The sequence below is a fragment of the Rhea americana genome, unplaced genomic scaffold, assembly GCF_003343005.1.
Source record: "Rhea americana isolate MKP2758 unplaced genomic scaffold, rheAme1 scaffold_46, whole genome shotgun sequence".
Classification (NCBI taxonomy): domain Eukaryota; kingdom Metazoa; phylum Chordata; class Aves; order Rheiformes; family Rheidae; genus Rhea; species Rhea americana.
Genome location: NW_028186601.1, coordinates 5,099,289 through 5,120,781, shown reverse-complemented (window position 1 = coordinate 5,120,781; position 21,493 = coordinate 5,099,289). Strand labels below are relative to the sequence as shown.

The 21,493-nt window shown below is 45.4% G+C and overlaps 1 protein-coding gene across 4 annotated transcripts in view; it reads left to right on the top strand.

Annotated features, from left to right (window-relative positions):
* Nucleotides 1-21,485, top strand: part of LOC146589422 (uncharacterized) — a 28,171-nt gene extending 6,686 nt beyond the window's left edge. The window contains exons 2-6 of one of the 4 annotated variants that reach the window (XR_014897197.1): nt 5,956-6,037; nt 16,607-16,726; nt 17,505-17,574; nt 17,789-18,267; nt 20,774-21,485. Coding sequence is in view for 2 of the 4 variants with exons in the window: in XM_085316323.1 (XP_085172449.1) it covers nt 5,970-6,037; nt 16,607-16,726; nt 17,505-17,574; nt 20,774-20,863 (348 nt within the window). In the remaining 2 variants the exon portion in view is untranslated. Of the gene's footprint in view, nt 1-5,955; nt 6,038-16,191; nt 16,216-16,606; nt 16,727-17,504; nt 17,575-17,788; nt 18,667-20,773 lie in introns of those variants that run through there. The other 3 variants (XM_085316323.1, XM_085316324.1, XR_014897198.1) reach the window with 3 other exon arrangements.
* Nucleotides 21,486-21,493: the final 8 nt, after the last annotated feature.

The window sequence follows — 21,493 nt, the reverse complement described above, 5'->3', positions numbered from 1 at the left end:
GCAAAATCAAGAGCACAGGTGTATCATCATGAGCTGTAACATTTAGAAATCCTGTGAATTTGTAAAAAAGAAATTACAAGTCTCTTGCCCTGAGGAATTTACAGAAGTTTACAGTGTATAAGGGACTGTGATGGAAGTTCAGATATGGTTCAGTCATAATGACAGGCAAGTTTTGAGTTAAATGTATATCTTTTTATTTGGCTTCATTTATAGCATTTATTCTGCTGCTCTGATAAACTATGATGTAAAACATGCTAAAATGCCAGTTCCTGTTAATCGCCCATTCTCCTACGCTGAAACGCAGAACTACAAGTAAAAGGCACTGTGCTTTGTTTCCCAAAGGAGAGCGTGAACGAGTGAGAGGGTCAAGGCTCAACCAGCAAAGAACTCATAAACTGTCAACTGAACTAAGACTGGGAATCAGATCCAGACAGCAGGCATCTAAATTTAGGTGTCTCATCTCCCTTTTAGTCAGTGGAGACCTAGTTAGTACAGTCAATGGAGCCTGGAGTGTGATTCATCTGACCAAATGTAGGTATCCATTCTCCAGTGACCTGCATCACTGTCTCCAGACTGCCCCATGGCAGTGGGAGGTTGGACATTGAGCTCACACACCTACATGCAGCCACCTACAGTGAAGCATCCAAAACCTGGAGATAAGCACATCTCCAATAGTAATGTGCTTATTATGTGGATTTAGTCTCCAGCTACTGGCATTATTTCTCCAGCTTAATGCAGTGGATTTTGAAGTGCTATAGTGTGGTCTAAACACAAAATTATTAAAGCTCTGGTCCCACAGYCAGTTTTGCATATGTCAGATGGTATTCCCTGCAAGCTGTCCTGTGCAAGTCGGTGGGACTGCTTGGGGCAGGGCTGTGCAGCAGCCACCGAGCTAGCTGGGCCGGGGCTGCTGAGCCCTTCAGGTGGTCTGAGCACCGCAAGGCCAGATCAGGCACGCTTGTGCGGTGTACGTGAGCATATTAGACCTTACRTAGGATAGGCAAAATGGCACCGTGAAAGAACACCCAAGGCTCTCCAATAAAGGAACAATCTGTGTAAAAACTATTTTAACAGCCTCAAGTGAAGAGTTCAGACAAATATACTTAACTGAACCTTCCAATTCTATGAAATGTTAATATCTCCAATTATTTTTGAAGCTCTGGTTTAGATTTTATTTTCAAGACAAAAGACTCATTTAAAATTATGCAAATAAGCTGCCAAATACAAGGYATTATGCAGATTTGTGGTGGCATGCAGCAGTGTTAACTCTTAGCGTTACAGCTCGCTGCAGCACGCTGGAACAATAGAACTCTGAATTCTTTCCAGTCCTTGCAGGCTTTAATTACTGATTTCTTATGACAGGACTTGAGGTATGGGGCTAACCCTTGTGCATACACCCAATTAACAACAAATGTTTTTAAACTGATAGAGGAGATAGGTTGCTGAAATGCTCACCTGCACTCCTGCCCAGCATAAACTATACCTAAATTCAGCCTGGATATCTCAGAAAGGGCAAGCATCYTGGCTCTTGGCCACTGTTTAATACAAGTTGTTTCCAAACTATTTGTAGTGACAGAGGCAGTGTCAGGAGCGATATTAAATTGCTTTTCAAATGGCAGCAGTGCACGAGCACTTTGAAAACAATTGACATTGTCAGTTAGAAGTGCTCCCAGCTCTCTGAATTGACTGTTGTACATAAGATAGAGTAGGAGCTATCACTTTCTGGAGAGGAAGGCTATTTAAAGAGCTACATGTTGTGCTAATTTATGGGTCCAAGTAGCTCATTATCCCATCCAGATATAAAGGTGGTGGGAATAACTTTCAGCCAGGAACAGATGGGTTTTGATAGAAATCCAAGGCCTGATACGCTTTGGAAGTTTGCCCTAATCTCTGCAACTGATGCCAACAACTGACATAGCTGCAGTGGTGCAAACACTAATGTTTAAGCAAGAAATACAATGGTTTATAGCAGTGAAGTATGGCAAATGCCAGAATTTGGGCAAATTCCCAGTGTGGAGATGTCTGATGCTGGAGTAAAATAATCGTAACGGCAGCCAAGCCTGAGGAGAAAGGGGGAGATTTTACATAAGATGGTCTTGGAAAGACTGTTATTGTGCCTCAGCTGTATCCAGGTGGGACAACAAGCTCCATGAATATACGATTTGTTCAGGATCAGCTGGGGATGGTTCCTGATGAGGGTAAGAATGAGTCTGGCTACAGCATATGAGGACTTAATTTCATATTTCCTCTTGAACTTCAGTTGTGTATGGCTCCCAGCAAGAGAGAGATCACGGAGCAGCCCAGGTGCCAGTCAAAACACTGAGGCATTTTGGCCAGTTGCTAAAGCATGGGAGGATCCTTTCTTTTTTCTCTTGCTATCTTTGGAGGTGTATCAATGTATGTAACAAGTGAGTTCAATAACAAGTAGAATCTCGGTGCTATTTTAGGAGACTGGGATAATCTGGGTTTCTTTCCTGCATCCCTCTTATATCCAGACTCACTTGAATTTATTCTGCTCACCAWACTGCACTTTGCTTTTAGCTAAGGGTGTCGTTTCAGGTAGACTGAGCCAATACAAAATTCTGAATTAGCACTTCAGTGTATTCAAGCCTGGATGCTGTCAGTGGATTTACAGATTGAAATCGAATCTATGACCAATTTTAAATTGAATACACATGCATGCATACAAAGCTTTGCAAGGTTTAATTACTTGATTTTGCTTGTTTTTAAGAGGGTTTTTGGCTAAAATTGTGATGTCTCTCACATGTGTAGAAAAAGTTGTCCAAAGTACATAATTTGTGTTAGCTTCAGAAATGCAGAATGCACTTAGCAATGATGAAGAGGTCAGAGAACATACTGGTCCTATGTCTTCTTAAAAAAAAAAAAGGATAGATTTGAGCTTTTCTGTTGCTCAGGACTTTGAGCAGTGGTCGGTGATGTGGTTAGAGAAAAAAAGGAACAAACCCACCTTTATTAGTTCAGCTTTTTGTTAGTTTTGGTGGGAATAGCTGAAAAGGATATGAATCAAACACTACTGCTGCTGTTGCATTTGTCTTGCCAGCTAAAAGAACAAAACTAATTTAAATACGCAGAAATACTGTTTCATGATAGCCCACATCTCAAAACAGGTTTGAGCAGAGAGACTGTGAAAGGAAGTTGCTAGGAAACCTCTACAATGCATTCGTGCAGTTTTGCAGTGAATGCACCTGTAAGAGAATTATAACCACTTGTCAGCCTGTGTATTTCCCTAAAACTGAAGTCCAAAATTGTAGTCAATGTACATTTCCTTAAATGAAATGCCTCACAGACCACTTAAAATCAATGTAGCCTCAGGGAATTGTAAATCATTCCCAGAACTATCACTAAAGACTAGATATTAAGGTTCTAGCCACACTACAGCTAAAACCCAAACATCTGTATTCAGGCAAGGTTTGATCATGCTGCTTTGCTAGCACTTGTCTGCAGTCATCTTAATGAGGTTCTTAGGAAAGATCCTTGTTTCCATTGGCCTGGGAAATTATGCTCTACCCTTGCCAATGCTGAGATTTAAATAAGGTATTTTTTACCCAGCCTAACAYTTTTGGAGACAGGAGGCAGTTAGTCTCAGTGTGGTCTTTGCCAGCAGAGATTTCATGCAAGCATATTGCCACTTCATGCATTTTTTCTACTTGGGGACACTCCAGAAAGCTAAGGTGAATCTATTAAAAATGGTAAAGTTACAGGTCCACAGTTTCAGTTGCAAATGTTGATGTCTTTTTTTTTTCTGTATGAAGTAGCCGTTGTTGTAATACCTTAATTGTCTTACTCTTGATTTCTTTCCTATAGCTACTTCATAGCTGAACATGCCATTCAAACCTGTTTTTACAAGGAAATAGATAGCTAAAATATTGGGGAACCAGCAAGGACACAATTTTTCACCTATCAGTATAGCTTACCTAAAGACATCAGACATTGCAAGGATTGCTTTTCTTTACACGTCCTCAATAGCCTTTTTCAAGAATGGGAGATCTGAGGCACAGTGCTATAGTCATGAGTGCTGTAAACACCACGAGCAGAGCAGGCTGGCCATGGTCTAAGCACCTCCATAAAACTCCCTCTGTGTGGGAACCCTCTGATGGTGCGGCATGGACAAATTCCTGTCTGCCCCCGCTCCTCCTCGCTACCTTGTGAAAACCCTGCCAGCACATTCCAGCCTCCTTGGTGCTCAGGTGCTGATGTGACCCATCATAGCYCAAAGCTATTAGCACTCAAAGGTGGACACTGGGATCTCCACTCCTTCAAAGATGTGCAATAAGTTAAGAGGAATCAGGGATGTGTGTTAAGCCTGAGGATGCTCCTTTGAAGAGAGGTTCATTTTAAAACATCAGGATACCTTACGGTATAAGGGAGGTGCTCTGGAGAAGATTGCACTGAAGTGCAATGCTGATACATGAAGTATAGCTGTTACAAGATTTTGCATTCTGGTTTATCTAGTCCCTTGACATGTAAAAAAGGAAAGATCCAGATCTTCAGTTTAACTTTAAAAAAGCTGTTAGGAAATCCTCTTTTACACAATGTATAATTAATGTATGGAATCAGCCTTGGATATTACTGACAGGTTTAGACTAGCTCTACACTGGATGGTCTAGCARTGTTCATTAGTTGTGTGCCTGCATGATGCTGGGGAAGAAGGACTTTAAGACATTCTACAGTGGCTAAAACTCAGCTATTAATTAAAAAATAGTGTTTATTTTTTTGATGTGGTTTCTGGAACAGGAAAGCTTTCTGAGAGCTATAGCAACATCTGGAGCTTTCTCAGTTCAGACAAGGCTTTCTGAGTTTCAAAAAGGATTACACACATTACGCAGAAAGCATTTTCTGTGGTATTAGCTAGAGTAAAATTATATCCAAAGACTATCAGTTCCCACACTTTGGGGCATGAAAGGCAGCACTCACTCCACCTGCTTTCACAGTGTAAACCCCACCTCCAACTATCTCTCTGCACCTCCTGTATAGCCAGTAGGGAGAAATGGGCACCAACCCACTTTGCTGTAGAGCCAACGACAGGATTAATCATATCCTGGGAGCACTTACTTCCCCATCAGGCTGCAAAGGAAAGCTAGGCGGAAGCAGATGTCTTCGCTGTGGAGGTGTGATATGAACACCCCCAAAGCACGTTGGGAGCAGGCTGCCCGGCCCTGTGCAGAGGGCAGCACTGATGCAGCTGGGGCTCTGGGACACACAGTCCTGACTTGCTGTAAGATGGCCAAGGCAGTTCCCTCTCAGGGCCGTTTGCCCTGCTCCTTTGACAGACACAATTGCCTTGAAGTAGTAGTGTAATCCTCCCATGAATCCTGTCCTCGACCACAAATTTTCATGTGTCACTAYATGCCTGTAGGATCCCTGCACTCACGATGCACCCAATGCCATATGGAGCAGAGCAGGATGCCGGCACGTCACGCTGCCGGATATGCAGCTGCTAGGTAGTGGAGAGAAACAGGAAAAGCAAGTTCAAACACAGGTGTGACACAAGGAAAAATTTGACTGTAGTAACACTGAGAGGGCAGTCCAAGCAGCTCCTGTACATGGTACGTGCAGCCAAATGCAACCCACAGCCACGTGCAACCTGGAAGTCCATCTGACTCTCCAAACAAGGACAGACTGCAGCAGCAAAAGGTTATCTTCCAGTTGGACATGGGAAAGGGACTTCTGCAAAGCATCCACCAGAGCAAACCCAACCTTTGCTCATCACCAGACCACCATCCATGTGCATAGGTAACATTACCTGGTCTCGAGCAGCAGCCCTTGCAGACCTGACTCAGAGGTGCAGGACATCGCCCAGCCCAGCATGGGGTTGTCTCAGTGATCACAGTGTCTAAAGTAGGGTGTCGTATGGTTCATCAAAGCACAGGCTTGATTTTAAACACCTCAGTAATACCAGAAATTGCTCTCTGACCCTATCTCATGTTCTAACAGTGCTGCCAGAGAACATGGGAAAGAATCAAAATTTGGCAGAGAAGCACATGGAGGGATTCAGAGATCGTCTCAAATTGAGATGGTAAGGACAACAGTTTTATACTGTATTTGATCCTTTGATCTCTTTCACAAACAGAGCCCTCTGGATGCACTTAAAGAGCACTTACATTGTGAACTGGGATTTTTATAGTCATAGGTGGCTGGAAATGCTTGTCTGTCACCTTCTTGCATTTCTCCAATCTGCTTTATCGTACAGTTAAATTACTGTTCTCACATTATAAGAGATGACTTCATAGATTTCTTAGGAAAGAATACTAAGCTCTGAGGCTACTTTTTTTTCCTCTTTTTCTAAAATCTTCATTCTTAAACCATTTAATTTGATATTTACCCACCAAGGAAGAGAATCAACTTGAACAAATCTTGAATAATAACACTACACAATTATATTGGGCTCTTTCTCCTCCCTATGTAACTGCTGTTTAGTGTTATGTTTACCTGTGATATCAAAGGTACTCTAAAGTTCCAGCCCTCTATGGTGAAGAGACCCAACTTCATCACGTAGCCTCGAGAAGTTTACTTACACCTCCAGAACTGGCTGCATTTGAAGATGATGCAGGCAGTTTTTTTGGTTGGTTGGTTGGTTGGTTGGTTGGGTTTTTTTGCATGTGTCCAGGTGTTCCCAAAACTAGAAGCCAGCAGTGGAAAAGAAGAAAGAAATGATGAAATGGAAAATCTATAAATTGAGAAATTTGGTGTTTCACAGTGCTGAAGTAGTGAAACGTTTCTGCAGAGAGAACCATTTCAGGACACACCAGGCGCCTTCACGTATTTCCCAGGTTCAGATCCCTGCTCTGATCTAGCCTTTCCTTAAGCTCACCACTGTTGCTAGGACTGCAGAAAAACCTGCCAGAAGCTCTTTGATTTTAAACTCTGGGTTATTTACATCTACTGTGAGGAAATTATAGATAAGATCCCTAAGGCCCTAGGATACACTCGCTGGAAAAAGTAAGGCTGGTACAGCTCCCATTTCACGGCTGCTAAAGAGGGCCCACGCTTAGTGGTGTGGAGTAGGACCTGTACTGCTGCACCGGTCGTCCTTCCCTCCCTCCGTGGCCACCATCCTTCATCCCTGCCCTTGCCACAAGGACCCTGGCTGCCTGCGGGCAACAAGAACTGCTTGCTCATCCCTCTCTGAACAGGGAAGAAAACCTTGAGAGAACTAAGGCAAAGCTAGTTTTTCTGTCACGGCCAGATGCCATGCCTTTCTCTATCCTCACAGAAAGCAGCTGTCACAGAAATGACCCCAGACTAGTGGTGAGGACAACTGACCACCAGAGAAACATATCTTTGGTACTCTGGGAGTATCCAGCAATACAGATTTATTTAGTAAGTAATGTTTCATTAAAACTGACTGACTTTTTTTTTTCCAGCAGATGGGAATGGAAATTTTTCACAGAACCACTAATTTTATTGASATATAAGAGAATCTTCAAGCACTTAATTCAGATTTTTTCTACTGAATATGAATCCCTTAAATATTAAAACACCAACATCTAAACAAAGGACTTCAATAAGCTTATTTTGATATTTTCCAAACAACATTTCCATTATGTTCTAATTTGGAAGGAAGGGAGATCTGAAATAATCACGTCTCCCAGTAGAACGTGCGTACTGAGACTCACGCTGCTCTGCGCAACCTCGCATAAGCATCAAGCAGCACAGCAATTCTCGCTGACAGACAAATCTCTTTTCTTGATTAGTGATATTGAAGCCGGTCCAGCAAGCCTGCCACAAGGGAATTTGCATTTACCTCTTCCAAGGGAACAGCAATGACAGTGTCAACATAGTCTTTAGGGGAAATACTTTCTTAAACACACTGATTGAAATGCAGAGGACTTTATCAGCATTCAAGTAACCTTGGCATAACCCCAGCCCCCACAAGGGGGGAGGCCTTACCTTCATCACTGGCAGAGAAGAAAACAAAAGGTGGCCTTGCACATACAAACTGTTTTCTGTTGACTTGAACGTGGTTGCTGTAGAAATAGCAGAGCTAAGAGCACTCGTTAACAATATCCCTCACATTGCACCARTACATTCCTTTCTACATCTTCAGGAGAGCCAAGTTTCACTTCCAGAGGATTGTATACAATCCTTAATAGAAGTGGATGTCAGACTATTAATCAACAACAGATTTTTTTTTTTTTTTTTGGTAGAGAATAACACTTTGTTCTTTATTTACATTAGGTAGACAAGATACCTAAAATGCAAGAACAAGATCTGCAAAGAGACTAAAAGTACTAAGCCACTCAGGGACCAAGGGCCCTTGGCACTCATTTCACATCTGAGTTCATACCTTTCAGGGCCAGGTGTGCAATACTCACTGCGCAATACTCAGATATCTCATTCATTCACCTGATAACTGGAAAGAATAGAGAGCAGTTGTCTTCAGCTGCTCCACAATTTAAATCTCTTCTAGGTGCCAGACTTGCACAATTTGCTGAGCTGTTTGAAATAAATGGGAACAGCTGGAATACAGTAATGTTGGCTGAAAACAAAAGCTGAAGCAAGGGAATTGCCAGAGTAACTTCAGGGTATGAAGACCACTGCAGTCCATTTGTACTATAGAAAGGGGGTGAAAGTCCCTGGAAATGATTCAGTTTGCGTCAGGGAGAAGAAATTTCAGTCTAAACAGCAGGCTGTTCTCAATTAAGCACTACAGCAGCTTTCAGACACTACCTTTGGGAAGCATGGACTGGCTTGACGGAGAGATATAGGAGCTCTGGGTACTCCATAGTATCACCCTCCTGCAGCTCTGCATGATGTGCTACTGAGAAGCAATTGTTATGTATGCGTCTTCCAAACAGACCACGCAACCATCCCCTGAACCGAGGGAGTTGCCACAGCAGAGCTGCTGCAGAGGCCGYGATGCAAGGCGAATCAGTGAACAGGCAGGAAGGCAGAGCTAGTGAGGACATCTTGGGATGCTTTGGAGATAGAGAAAGGTCTAGTAAGGATAAACTCAGTGAGTACTGATGACATGTCACAGCAGGCATGCCACTGTCTTTTGCTCTCCAAGGAGCACACCATGGTGCTGCAGGGTGTTTTGAGCCAGGATGCTCTGTACAAATGGGATAAAGCCTCACTAGCAATGATGCTGGATTCTCTGGTGCTCTGAAATGTGCAGGAGAAAAGTCTGTCACTGCTTCAGTTGTATTCAAAGATGCAAAGGTAGAGTGAATAATACTGTTAGCAGTTCAACAATTAATGAAGTGTTTTGCTATAAAAAAGGGAAAGGTAACACTTGTTTCCTTCTGTCTGGCCTATTTAGATCAGACCTTGTTTGGAACAAGAACACATTTATTTAAATGTAAAAAGTGCAGCCCTGCTCTCATGTCCTTGCTGCTAAGCGCCAGTGGGAGAGCAGAAGTGGAAGAGACAGCAAGGTTTCACAAGAAGCATTATTTGAAAGGAAGGTTCCTTAGGATAGCACTAGTAAAGCACGGAAAAACCCCTTTAAAGTTGGCTAAGCATTGATGTGTCTGAGCAGCAGTGAGAAGTAAGTCAGTGTAAAATACTGAGCCAGTTGTTTAAATTTGAATTGAAGGAACTATACTGCTCCATTATGAATTTCAAGTGGAAAAAGAATTCCTTGAGGAAAGACATAAAACCCAGTTATTGATATAACACAAGTGTCTTTTCCCATGAAGGTTAAAGAGTGTTAAATATGTTGGTAAAACCAAGAGGATATCAAAGGATTGTCTCATTTACATAAACAGTGTATTGGGAATCCAGAAATAACATCCACAGGACTTAGTTCTAACAGRCTTTGTATGGGAAGCCAGTGTTGCTTGAAAGGAGAGGAGGCTGAGCTTGAGAGCCTGATTCTCTGGGTCTGCTCCAAGCCCTTCAGCTATACTTGGCTGGACACATACGTACACGGTTACACAGCTAATTACTTCCGTCACATATGGAAATTAGGAGAGGGGAAAATGATCATTATTATCCATTTGAGGTCATGGTTACCTGATTTCCGTGTGTGGCTGCGGTATTCTATATGCAATTGTACTCTCAGTTAAACAACATCTTGCTTTCTGCAAGAGTGTCAGTCCAGACTAGGATAAAAGATAAACCTTTAAATCATACTTCATAACACAGCTGAAGTTTTAAGAGATTCTAGTTAATAKGCATTAATCAATATGTCAGAGAGACCGTTGAAGACTGGTAGGTCTGAAAATATATTGGCCAAATTCAGTACTTGCTATACTCGATCCTGTTCTTGCTCAAAAGGGACCAAGGGATGCTTTGAAAAAAAACAGGCTAATTCAGCCATTATATTTGCAAGGGCAATGAAGAGAGCAGTGTTTCTAGCCCTCAGGGTTTGGGGGATTTTTTGCAAATCTTTGGAGCATCTTAAAGTCTGTCTTTCTGGCGAGACTCTGAGTCTCCAGCTCACCACTGAAGACAAGGAGAGGCAGTAATACCTGACAATATGCAGTAGTCTAAAAGACATCTTCCAATTTCCATCCCTTCACTCTGCTTTTACCCGTTAAGAATAAGGTTCTTAGCTTCATAGGTGTCAGGAAGATCTTGAAAATCAGAGATCCTGAAGGGCCTAGAAACAGAAAAAGAACTTACATGAAGTTTGGCTTATCTGTGTTAGGATATTGCTCTTTTTAATATGATTGTGAGACGAGGTTCAAGAACAACTACTTGGATTGCCAGTGGTCAGACCAGAGATAGATGCTGTGGTGTGTGTTTGCTCTTCGAACCTCATCCTCCTCACCCTAGGGTAGATCTGACTGTGTGGCCACCCTATGAATACAGCAAACTTGGAGCTGAAAGCAGGAGAATGTATTATATCATTGTAGGAAAAAATAAGTTGAAACAAGTAGCATTTTCAAGTTAGGCTTGAATGATGAACCTCACTTACTTGAAAGACCCAGATACATTTCAAGGCCTGATCTTAGCAGAAAACAAAATTCACCTTGACTCCCCTGGACAAGGACTTKATTAAGCTGAAGCATTCATCATACCATAGCAGTTTTCACCTGGTGATTCTTCACATCCCAACAATGAACAGCAGTCAAATATCAGCATATTGTCAGCAACTCWCACATGGCATTTACAGCACTGCATCACATGCGGTAAAGGAGAACCCTCTTTCTTAGGGGGAGCATGGGAACCATTCCAGCAGCTAGAGGAACAAACTATGCTGTAGAAACCACACCAACCCATAGAGGGAAGGAACTCAGCTGGTTCTTTAACTGGTAGAGAACAGGCCTTCAAGGCAGACTTAACTCGTTCTTTAAGCAATTCCCATCCAGCCATATACCTTCACAGCTGTGCTTGATGCCCCTTTCAAACTGGGCCAGCTAGGCATGTCAGCAAGAACCCGGGTGCCACTTCAGCAGCCACTGAGAAGTCATCAGCTCTGCAGCACAGATGTAGGCCAAGTCATTTACACGCTGTTCCTCCTCCAGTGTCTGCCCATAATTACCCTTCTGTGCCTAGAAGGGCAGGCAAGTTCTCCTGCAGTTCAGAGAAAATAATTGTAGAGTAGCTCACCTTCCTGTAGCAGAGATCTTCCTGATGCACCCCAGAGGCACTGGCAGCTCATACAGCAGCATTAGTCATGACATACGATGTTTTCCGGCACAGATTCTCATGCCTCAGCTTAACCATTCAGCCCACTCACATCTGGGGCTGATCAAGCCTGGGTAGGTGCCTCACTGCTGAGGAATTGAGGAGGAAGTGAAGGAGTGGACACAGGCCCTGGCTGTGTGGGAGCAGCCCATCAAGAAATGCTTGTTTAACACACAGCAGATTAGTTTGCCCTAAGAGTGAGTTGCTTCTGTAAATTAAACTGCTTTTCATGAGTCAGGAACCCAGCCCTTTATTAGAGTTACATGTTTTCAGAAATTGCTGTAGAAGAAGCAGRCACTTTGGAGAAGCTGTTTCAAACTACTGTAACCCCACTTCTCTTTTACTTAGCAATGAAAGCTGCTTGCCTGTTCCTGTGCTTCCTCCACAGTTCACCAGCTCCATAAATGGCTTTACAAGCACATGACCTCACCAGTGTGCCACAGCCTCTGGAAGAGGTGCCCTCCAACCCTGACCACACTTTCCTCCCCTGCCCCCACCTAAAAATGAATGATCTGCTGCATCTGTGGGTCCTAAACATGAACTAGATCCCTGAAATGAGCTGGATTAAAGATAGCCCTGAGAGAAATGTATGGCATGAAGGAGTGAAGGGCAAAGGTTGGGGACCTCTTACGCCAGCTTTGCTGAAGAGATACCTTCTTAGTAGCTAGGTTTAAGATACTTTTTATTTCTGTTCTGTCTATTCTCTTAAGCTGGAAATGACAAAATATCCCCTTCTCAAATCTATACAGTATGCARGACAGTCAGATGTCACATCTCTACCCAGTGGTGACCTTGTGTCACCGGGGGACAGCCTGAGCGCTGCTCGTCAGGCRAGACAGCCTGCGAAGCCCTTCTCATCCCTCACCAGCAATCATTTGAGCTAATCAGCCTGGCTTTGGCTGAAGGACTCATGCAGCCTGTTGCAGTGGCTCAGCTTCAGAAAAGTCTGTTCCACCTGTTTACAGCGATGCCTTAAGATGCAGTATCTGCCCTTAGGGAATCAATCTCACAGCTGTGCCTTAAGATGCAGTATCTGCCTCAGGAAGTCAATCTCACAGCTGTGATGGGAGGAGAGCTTGTGTTTCGTCCTCATCTGGTGATATGTGATGGTAGCACACAGCTAAGGATCTGCCTGTGGGTAAGCTGGAAGAAGCCAGAGAGCKGGGCAGTTGTCTCTCCTTCGCCTGCCTGTAGCTCTGCACTCTGGAGAGAGTTCAAGTTCTTTGTAATGGAGATGGTTTGGAGTACTCAGCCAAAACGTAAGTCAGTTTATAGGCTATCTGTGTACATCTCTGCAGCCTTGCTGAGATATGTCATGACTAGGCTCAGGATAACCTAGCATTTCAGTTAATCCCAGRCAACACTAGTTTGGCATCCCTAAGGGAAAACATTGCTCCCTCTAGTCTGCTATTCTGGTATCAGCATCAAATCCAAGGGCCAGAGGTGACAAACCTTCTCTTTACTGTTTGCCAACCTGTGCAGTTTGTCCCCTTCCCAAATATCAAGTGCGTTACCAGTCCTACATTCCTCTTGCTGTACTATAAGCAGGTGACATCAGTAATGCAGGGTTGTTTACTGCCAATGTTTGCTGGATTTTGTAGACAAGGCAGAGGTGGGATCTGATTCCTCTGAACAGTTCAGACCATGGATTTCTCTAAGTGAAGTCTGAAAAGACATGCTGGGCAACCTAGCCACTATGCCATAATTTGCCAAAGGAGAGAGATCAGTCTTTCTCATCTGAATGCTTTTGAGGTCCCTTTCCTAAGAAAGGCATCCACAGACTATGTGAAGGTACTACTGGAAATCAAGGATCAAAAGCAACTGAGACAGCTCTGAAACTAAATTTACAATACTCGGCTGCTATAAATTGCAAAGGTGCTAAAATGCTAGAATGAGTCAGCAGTGGCCTCCAGGAATTGGTTAGAGGCTCTAACAAGTACCTACAAACAAGAGAGTCACTTACCACAGCCAAAGCTGTGGCACCCTTCTGCTCAAAGCTGAGGAAGTAGGTTATCGCTATGTAGATCTGTATAGAAACATCATAAAGCATAAGATGAAAAATAACTACTAAGTTGTCTTGTCAAGCCAGCCAGCCATCTAAGTGCAAAGTGACTGATTTGTACAGGGAAGACCAAAAGTTTAGAGTGTTTTTTTTTTAATGAACAACAACAATAGAGGTATGAAAAAGTACACTGCCAGGATACAAGTCTTGCATAGCTGATGGCTGTAAAAGGAAACAACACTACAAATTACTTTCAGCACTGTGTATTCGCTTTTGATTTAAAAGCTACAGCCCAGTTTTCAGAGCATTAAAAACATCCTGCCTGCAGATAATCTTTTAAATTTTTAAAGATCGATTGAAAATTCCAGTAAAGATATCAAACTGGTTTTTTTGTGACAGTTCTGGAATATTTACTGCCCTTGGGGATGAGCAGTTCCAAGCACAGGTTTTCCAGGAAATATTTATAAAACAGTATTGATACCTTTGTGTTAATTGATTTCAGAGAGAGCACTAGCTGACACTGCATTTCATCTACTGCAGTATTTCCCTGGAGCTTTCAGGACCTGGTAAGATAAGAAAAAGCAGGTATAATCCCCGAAGCAGAGCCACTGTGTGTCAGGAACTGTGTGATGTATTGCACTTCAGCCAGTGGTAATGGGATAGGAAAAGGGCAGAGGAGAGCTCAGCAAACCTGTGCTTGGATGGCTCTATGTCCTCTACACCCCTGGGGAGCTATATAGTATGTGTAGTGAGCGATTCCCTCAGAGAGCTGGTTTTACACGTGGGTCCCTCTGCTTGTTATTTAGGGTTATGGACCCTGACTCTGAACCCATAGCAATGCTCTCCAGAGAACTGCAGGTCCGAAAGAAAACTGGAATACACAAAGGTCTTGCCCCATAGGTGAGTAGGGCAGCAATGGAGCTGCCCTTACGGTTCCCTGTGGCTTTGGGCAAGTGGCGATGTGACTAGCTAGGAAGTAGCCTGCTCAACTTGCCTACCTGATGTCAAACTGAGAACASTGTTGCAAGGGATATGTGGAAGATGTGGAGCAGCAGGAGAGCCCTGGCAGGGCCTGGCCACTTCACGGGGCAGGTGAGAGTACCCAGTGCCGCTGGGTAATGGGAGCTCACRTGTCCTTTCCCCTGCCATGCCCACGAGACATCATCCAAGCATGGCCACAAGACAAATTGGATCTTGAATGCCAGCTTARGTGGGAGCTTGCACATGCTAGAGAGGTGCCCCTGCACTCAGAAGGTGGTGTTTGCAGGTGCTGGCAGCAAAATACTYGCTTCTGCCCAGAAATAACAATACACTGTTGTATATGGAAACATATTGGAAGTGCTGGAGGATATTTCCATTGGTTCTGGATGTCTCAGCTGCTAAAACCAGCTTCATCAGCAGAAAAAAACTGCAGGGGAGTGTAATGCTCAGTCTCTTTTATTGGGATTTGAACATCTTGGACAGACCCCAAACTACCAAAGTGAAGGACCGTAAACTATCAGTCTGAAGATGATGTTCACCAGTCCTAATGCCAGCAAAACTGCCATCTCACAGGGTGCTTCTGACTTTCAGTGACTGCCTGTTGGAAAAGCAGCAACTCTGTTCATGTTTTGTTAAAGAGTTTTATGTAATCCTTTCAGATGAGTTAGCAGGAGGGACCATAGTGATCTGCTATTGTAGAGTGGTCTATGAGGCCAACAAAAGGTAGCTGCAGAAGTCTGTCTTCRGTTGCTTGCCGTGAGGCCCATTGTATTTTTCTGTCATGGCCAGCCTTTCTTGGTGTATCTCTCCCTGATCTGGCTTCAGCTTTTCTCTTCCAAGCTCTTCCTTTGCTCTAAAGAGYACCCAGTACCTCCCCACAGTGTGTCTGCCACTGGTGGCACTTGAGATGGAGATGCTYGCTGTTGCTTTATTCTGCTAGCTTTTTTCATTTTTCCCACCATGTAATTTTTAGATGATTCACAGGTCTTTTGAGAGCCACTAGAACTTAAAAAAAAAATCAAAAAATTTGAAAGGCCTGTAGCTCTAGGGTCAAATCCAGATCAGTGTAAGTCAGGAACCTACTGACTTCAGTGGACCTTACTRCTGTATGTTTGCAGTTTGAACAGTTTGTGTTTTTACTGACAAAATATTAMATTAAGGAAAAGAGGGTGTGAGGACGGTAATTAGAATCATGAAAATTCAGAGTTTGATGACTCGCAGTCTAACAGGTCTCAAGCAAGACATGCCATGACATTGGCAATGCCTYGCTCAGCCTTCCAGGGGCAACCTGCAGTTAGCAGGAGAACCAAGTACTTCCAGTCTGACAGTTCTTTCATGGCTTTTGTCCAAACCTGAATATCAAAAATCTCAAACTCTGGACAAACATACATTTAATTTCCTGTTTCTCTCTCTCTCTCTCTCTCTCTCTCTCTCTCTCTCTCTCTCTCTCTCTCTCTCTCTCTCTCTTTTTTTTCCTCTGTCTGGATGAGGCTGCTACCAACAGTGGAAAAATATCACTCTGTTACAGCCCAGGAGAGACTCAGAGGGGAACTGACCATGATCTCACCACTGTTGCCACTGCTGCTGGGGGTGGTCAGGGTGCCCAGCTGGCTGCCCGTGCCCCCCTTTGCCAGGTGGTGGGTTACTGACCGTGGTAGGGGTYGGGGTGAAACACTGCTCCTTTTTCACATCTGAGTGTGCCCGGATAGCAAAGCTCAAGTCCTCTGGCATAAGGGAGGGATATGACATTCCCCAAAGCTGTAGAAGACTTTAAGGTACATTTGAAGGAGATTCCCCCTGTACAAAAACAAGTCCACATTTTGCACAGTCGGGACCTTCTTTATTAAACCGCATTTTGCAWTGCTAGTTCCTTACTATAGCATGGACTTCAGAATAACAAATAACTACGGTTAAAAAAATAAAAAGGGGATTATGCATACTTTTAAAACCTGAAAACAGTGCTCATGACTCAGTCACACAACACCTCTAACACATACTGATCTTAATTCATTTGCATGTGCCTAGGCCTGGGAGTCCTCATGGCGCCACTTGGCTGCAAGAACCAGGCGGTGGTCAGGGTCCTCTCCTCAGCGCCAACCCGGGACCAGCGGGACCGCCAGCTGCGGTAGCTGCCAGCCTCCTGAGGTACAGGCCCCTGCCCGCAAAGGGACTCTCGCAGGGACRTGTGCGTGGGTCGAGGACCACCACGGCCAGTGGCCGCACAGGGCTGGTGGGCTTGGGCCCCGTGGAGGTCTTCCCTTGAGAGGCTGCCAGGTCAGCCCCCTCGTGGGACTGTTTTCAAGTCATCCATTTTCATGCACAAACACAGTGTTATTTCATTATTATGCATGTTTTGTGTTCTGTTTCCTTCCTTAAAAATGGCTTGTGCTGTACGTACCCCTAGGACTCTGTCAGGAAGATTTAGTTTGATACTCACTTTGCATGGTCTGCTCCACATCTCGTCTCTTCAGATGTGACTTGGCACACAAAACTTCCTCTGCAAAATAAATGATTCAGGCTCTTACCATGCAAGAGAGACCTCCTGAAAGACTCTTTCATGTGGAGCCAGAGAGACTTGAGAGTGTCAGAGTTTTAAAGACAAAATATTCCAGTCAGAAAGGTATACAGACTTCATACAGGAGGGACTGTTCACACATTGGCAGTCTTTGAATTAAGCTTTTAAATAAAAGATGTGTCTTGAGACCAAAAAAAGTGATGCCTTTTATGAGTAATAAAGCATAAAGCAATTTTTTTCTGGATGAAACCACCATTCAATATAAAATAAGATGGCTCCTTTGATTTATTGAAAAGCCAAGCTCTTATTTCCCCTTGGGACAATGACACATCATACTGTTCAGCAGTTTGCAGATGCCTAAGAGACATGTATGTTGATGCTGTTGATTGATTGACTTTTGTGTCACAGGACAAGCGGAGGAAATACGGTTCATGTCTTGGGCTACAGCACTTTAGAGATGATGGGATGGAAGCTGATGGTGAGTATCATAGCTGGAAATTAAGTTTTTTTATGAAGTTTTGCCWTATAAATATGTATGTAAGTATTTGGCTTTTAACACAGGTTTTTCTTTGCTGGTATATATAAATATAGCAACTGTTTAATTAGGTAAATATAAATCAAAGTTACCTTAATGTTTGAATTTATACCTGTGTGTGATACACCAATGTTTTAACATGAGTCATGTCCAACAGGAGCCTCACAATTTTTTTTGTGCCACCTGAACTGTGACCTGCTCCTCTGCCACCATATCCAGCCTCCTCCAGGCGATGAGTGGACAGCCCGGAGCTGCAGCCCGGGACCCCCGTCACTGCCTCCCACCTCGGCTCTGATTTCCCCAATTTTGGCAGAAGGCACTTTGGAACAGAGGACATGTCTCTTTCTATACATGGCTAACAGGACAGATTTTTGGATGGTCCTGTAGAAAGAGGAGCAATACGCTTCAACCATGGAAAACCATGACCTGAGAACAAAAGATTTCACAACAACGTCGTAAACAATGGGAGCTCTTTGCACATTTTGCACCACACCAACACTGTCTTTGACAAGGGCCTCTGCCCGACTAATAACACATCTGCCTCAGAGAGGCTTTTCAGCTGCATGGCGTCCCAGGCTTCAGGGAGATAGATTCAGATACCACTCTTCATTCCAGAAGGAAATTTTCTAGTCTGAGGTTATTTTGGCTTTTCATTACAACTAGCAGTTGTCAAGGGGGGAGATATGTTCCATGCCGAATTCCCGGTCAAAGCTGGACACTGAGAGTTCATCTATGCCCAGTGAAAAAGAAGGAGGGCCCGAGGGAGGAAGGGAAGGAAGGAAGGGAAGGAAGCAAGGAAGCAAGTATGCAAGGAGAGAAAGAGAAAGAAAAGAATCACAGAATGACTGAGGTTGGAAGGGACCTCTGGAGATCATCTAGTCCAACTTCCCTGCCCGCAGGGTCGCCTAGAGCATGTTAGACAGGGTTGCATCCAGGCGGGCCTTCAATATCTCCAGCGAAGGAGACTCCACAACCTCTCTGGGCAACCTGGTCCAGTGCTCCGTCACTCTCACAGTAAAGAAGTTTTTCCTCATATTCAGGCAGAATTTCCTGTGTTTCAGTTTGTGCCTGTTGCCTCTTGTCTTGTTGCATGGCACCACTGAAAAGAGTTCGGCCCCATCCCTTTGACACCCCCCCCCCTTAAGGTATTTGTAGACATTGGTAAGATCCCCATTTCAGTCTTCTCTTCCTCAGGCTGAAGAGGCCCAGCTCTCACAGCCATTCCTCATAGGGCAGATGCTCCAGCCCTCTGATCATCTTCGTAGCCCTACACTGGATTCCCTCCAGAAGCTCCATGTCTCTCTTGTACTGGGGAGCCCAGAACTGGACAAAGTACTCAAGATGAGGCCTTACCAGGGTTGAGTAGAGGGGCTGGATCACCTCACTCGACCTGCTGGCAACAGTCTTCCCAATGCACACGAGGAGACCATTGGTCTTCTTGGCCGCAAGGGCACATTGCTGGCTCATGGTAAACTTGTCATCCACCAGCACTCCCAGGTCTTTCTCTGCAGAGCTGCTCTCCAGAAGGTCAGCCCCCAGCCTGAACTAGTACATGGGGTTATTCCTCCCTAGGTGCAGGACCCTGCACTTGCCCTTGTTGAACCTCATGAGGTTCCTCTCTGCCCAGCTCTCCAGCCTGTCCAAGTCTCTCTGAATGGCAGCACAACCCTCAGGTGTGTCAGCCACTCCTCCTAGCTTGGTATCATCAGCAAACTTGCTGAGGAGGCACTCTGTCCCCTCATCCAGGTTACTGATGAATAAATTGAACAGGATGGGACCCAGTACTGAGCCCTGGGGGACGCCACTAGCCACAGGCCTCCAACTGGACTCCACGCCACTGATGACAACCCTCTGAGCTCTGCCTTTCAGCCTCTTCTCAATCCACCTCACTGTCCACTCATCTAACCACACTTCCTGAGCTTATCTAGGAGGATGTTATGGGAGACAGTGTCAAAAGCCTTGCTGAAGTCAAGGTACACAACGTCCACTGCTCTGCCCTCATCTACCCAGCCAGTCATTCCATCATAGAAGGCCATCAGATTGGTTAAGCAGGATTTCCCTTTGGTGAATCCATGCTGACTACTCCTGATCACCTTCTTTTCCTCCACATCTGGAGATGACATCTAGAATGATCTGTTCCATCACCATTCCAGGGATGGATGTGAGGCTGACCAGCCTGTAGTTGCCTGGGTCCTCCTTCTTGCCCTTCTTGAAGACTGCAGTGACACTGGCTTTCTTCCAGTCTTCAGGCACCTCTCCAGTTCTCTAGGACCTTTCAAAGATGATGGAGAGCGGCTTGGCAACAACATCTGCCAGCTCCCTCAGTACCCGTGGGTGCATCCCATCTGGGCCCATGGATTTGTGGGTGTCAAGTTTGCCTAAAAGGTCTCTAACTCGATCTTCCTCAACCAAAGGAAAGTCTTCCCTTCTCCAGACTTTCTCCCTCACATCCAGGTTCTGGGATTCCTGGGGGCTGCCCTTAGCAGTGAAGACTGAAGCAAAGGAGGCATTCAGTAATTCTGCCTTCTCTGTATCCCTTGTCACCAGGGCCCCCGCCCCATTCAGTAGTGGGCCCACATTTTCCCTAGTCCTCCTCTTGCTGCTGATGTATTTGAAGAAGCCCTTCCTGTTGTCCTCAACACCCCTTGCCAGACTCAATTGCAGCTGGGCCTTAGCCTTCCTTGTCGCATCCCTGCATACTCTGACTGCATTCTTATATTCCCCCCAAGTGCCCCGTCCCCTTTCTGCATTCTGTGTATTTTCTTCTGTCTGAAAGAACAAGAACAAAAGACTTTGGGTGGATCATATTGGAGGTCATCCAGATAGGCAGGCTGGATCGCCCCACGCCGTTGCCTCGCTCTCGGCTGCCGACACYGGAGCGGCCCCGGGGAGCCGCTGGTGCCAGTTACCAGGCGCTTGGTTTCATGGCTGCGGTGCAGTTCACTGGAAGYGCTCTGACCGCAGCCGGTGCAGGCAGGATTGACCGCGGGAAGCCAGGGCCGGGGGCGCGCGGGAGCACTGCGCCCGGCTGTGCCCCGCCACGGCCCCACGGCCGGCCCCACTCCTGGCACTTTGCTAGCTTGCAGTTTTAGACCCGAGACCTTTCTGCATAAACGCTGCTCACGATCACTTTAAAATACAGGTGTCCTTCGGGGAGGGCGGTGAATCCGCACGTGCTGCCAGCATTGCTGAGACCAAACGCCGCACAGCAAAAACCACCACAGCAACCTGACGGGAAATCCATGGCTTCGCAAGTCCTCGAGGCATGAGCTGACGACTCACGCACACCTCGTCTGGAGATCACCGAGCAAGCAGGCGTTAGCCAGCGCACACGAGATCGGAAAGGGTAAAACTGTCGGCTCAGGTAAGTGCTGCTAGCCGTGCTCTGAGCGCGTGCGGTGCATAAGCTGCGTCCTCCTCCTTGCAGAATAACGCCAGCGTGCAAAACGCTTCTGCTCTCTTCTCCTGACTGAAATCGTCGTGTCACCTGCTCCTGCCCAAACATCACAGCTTTCTGCCGTGCCCTCAGAGCTGCAAAGTAACATCTGTAAGGCTCCGCAAGGGGAGACGAATACCTGGGCCCGCTTTTATTACCTTGTTTGTTTAATATGGTGCGAGAATGGGGACAAAAGTATCACCGAAGGCGCGCGTTCTCCGAAGCGCCTGAAGTGCAGCTATCCACTGGAGCTATCAAGGGAAGCCTCCGCTGCTGCACGGTTCCAGCGTCCCCCACGCAAAGCAGCGAGGCCTTTGCGCAGCGAGGGGTCGGCGAGAAAGCGCCGAGGGCAGCGGCCGGTTTCGAAGCCGCGTTTCGAAAGCGGTCCGGGAACCGGGAGCAAAACCTCGGCCGGGGGAGGGGCGG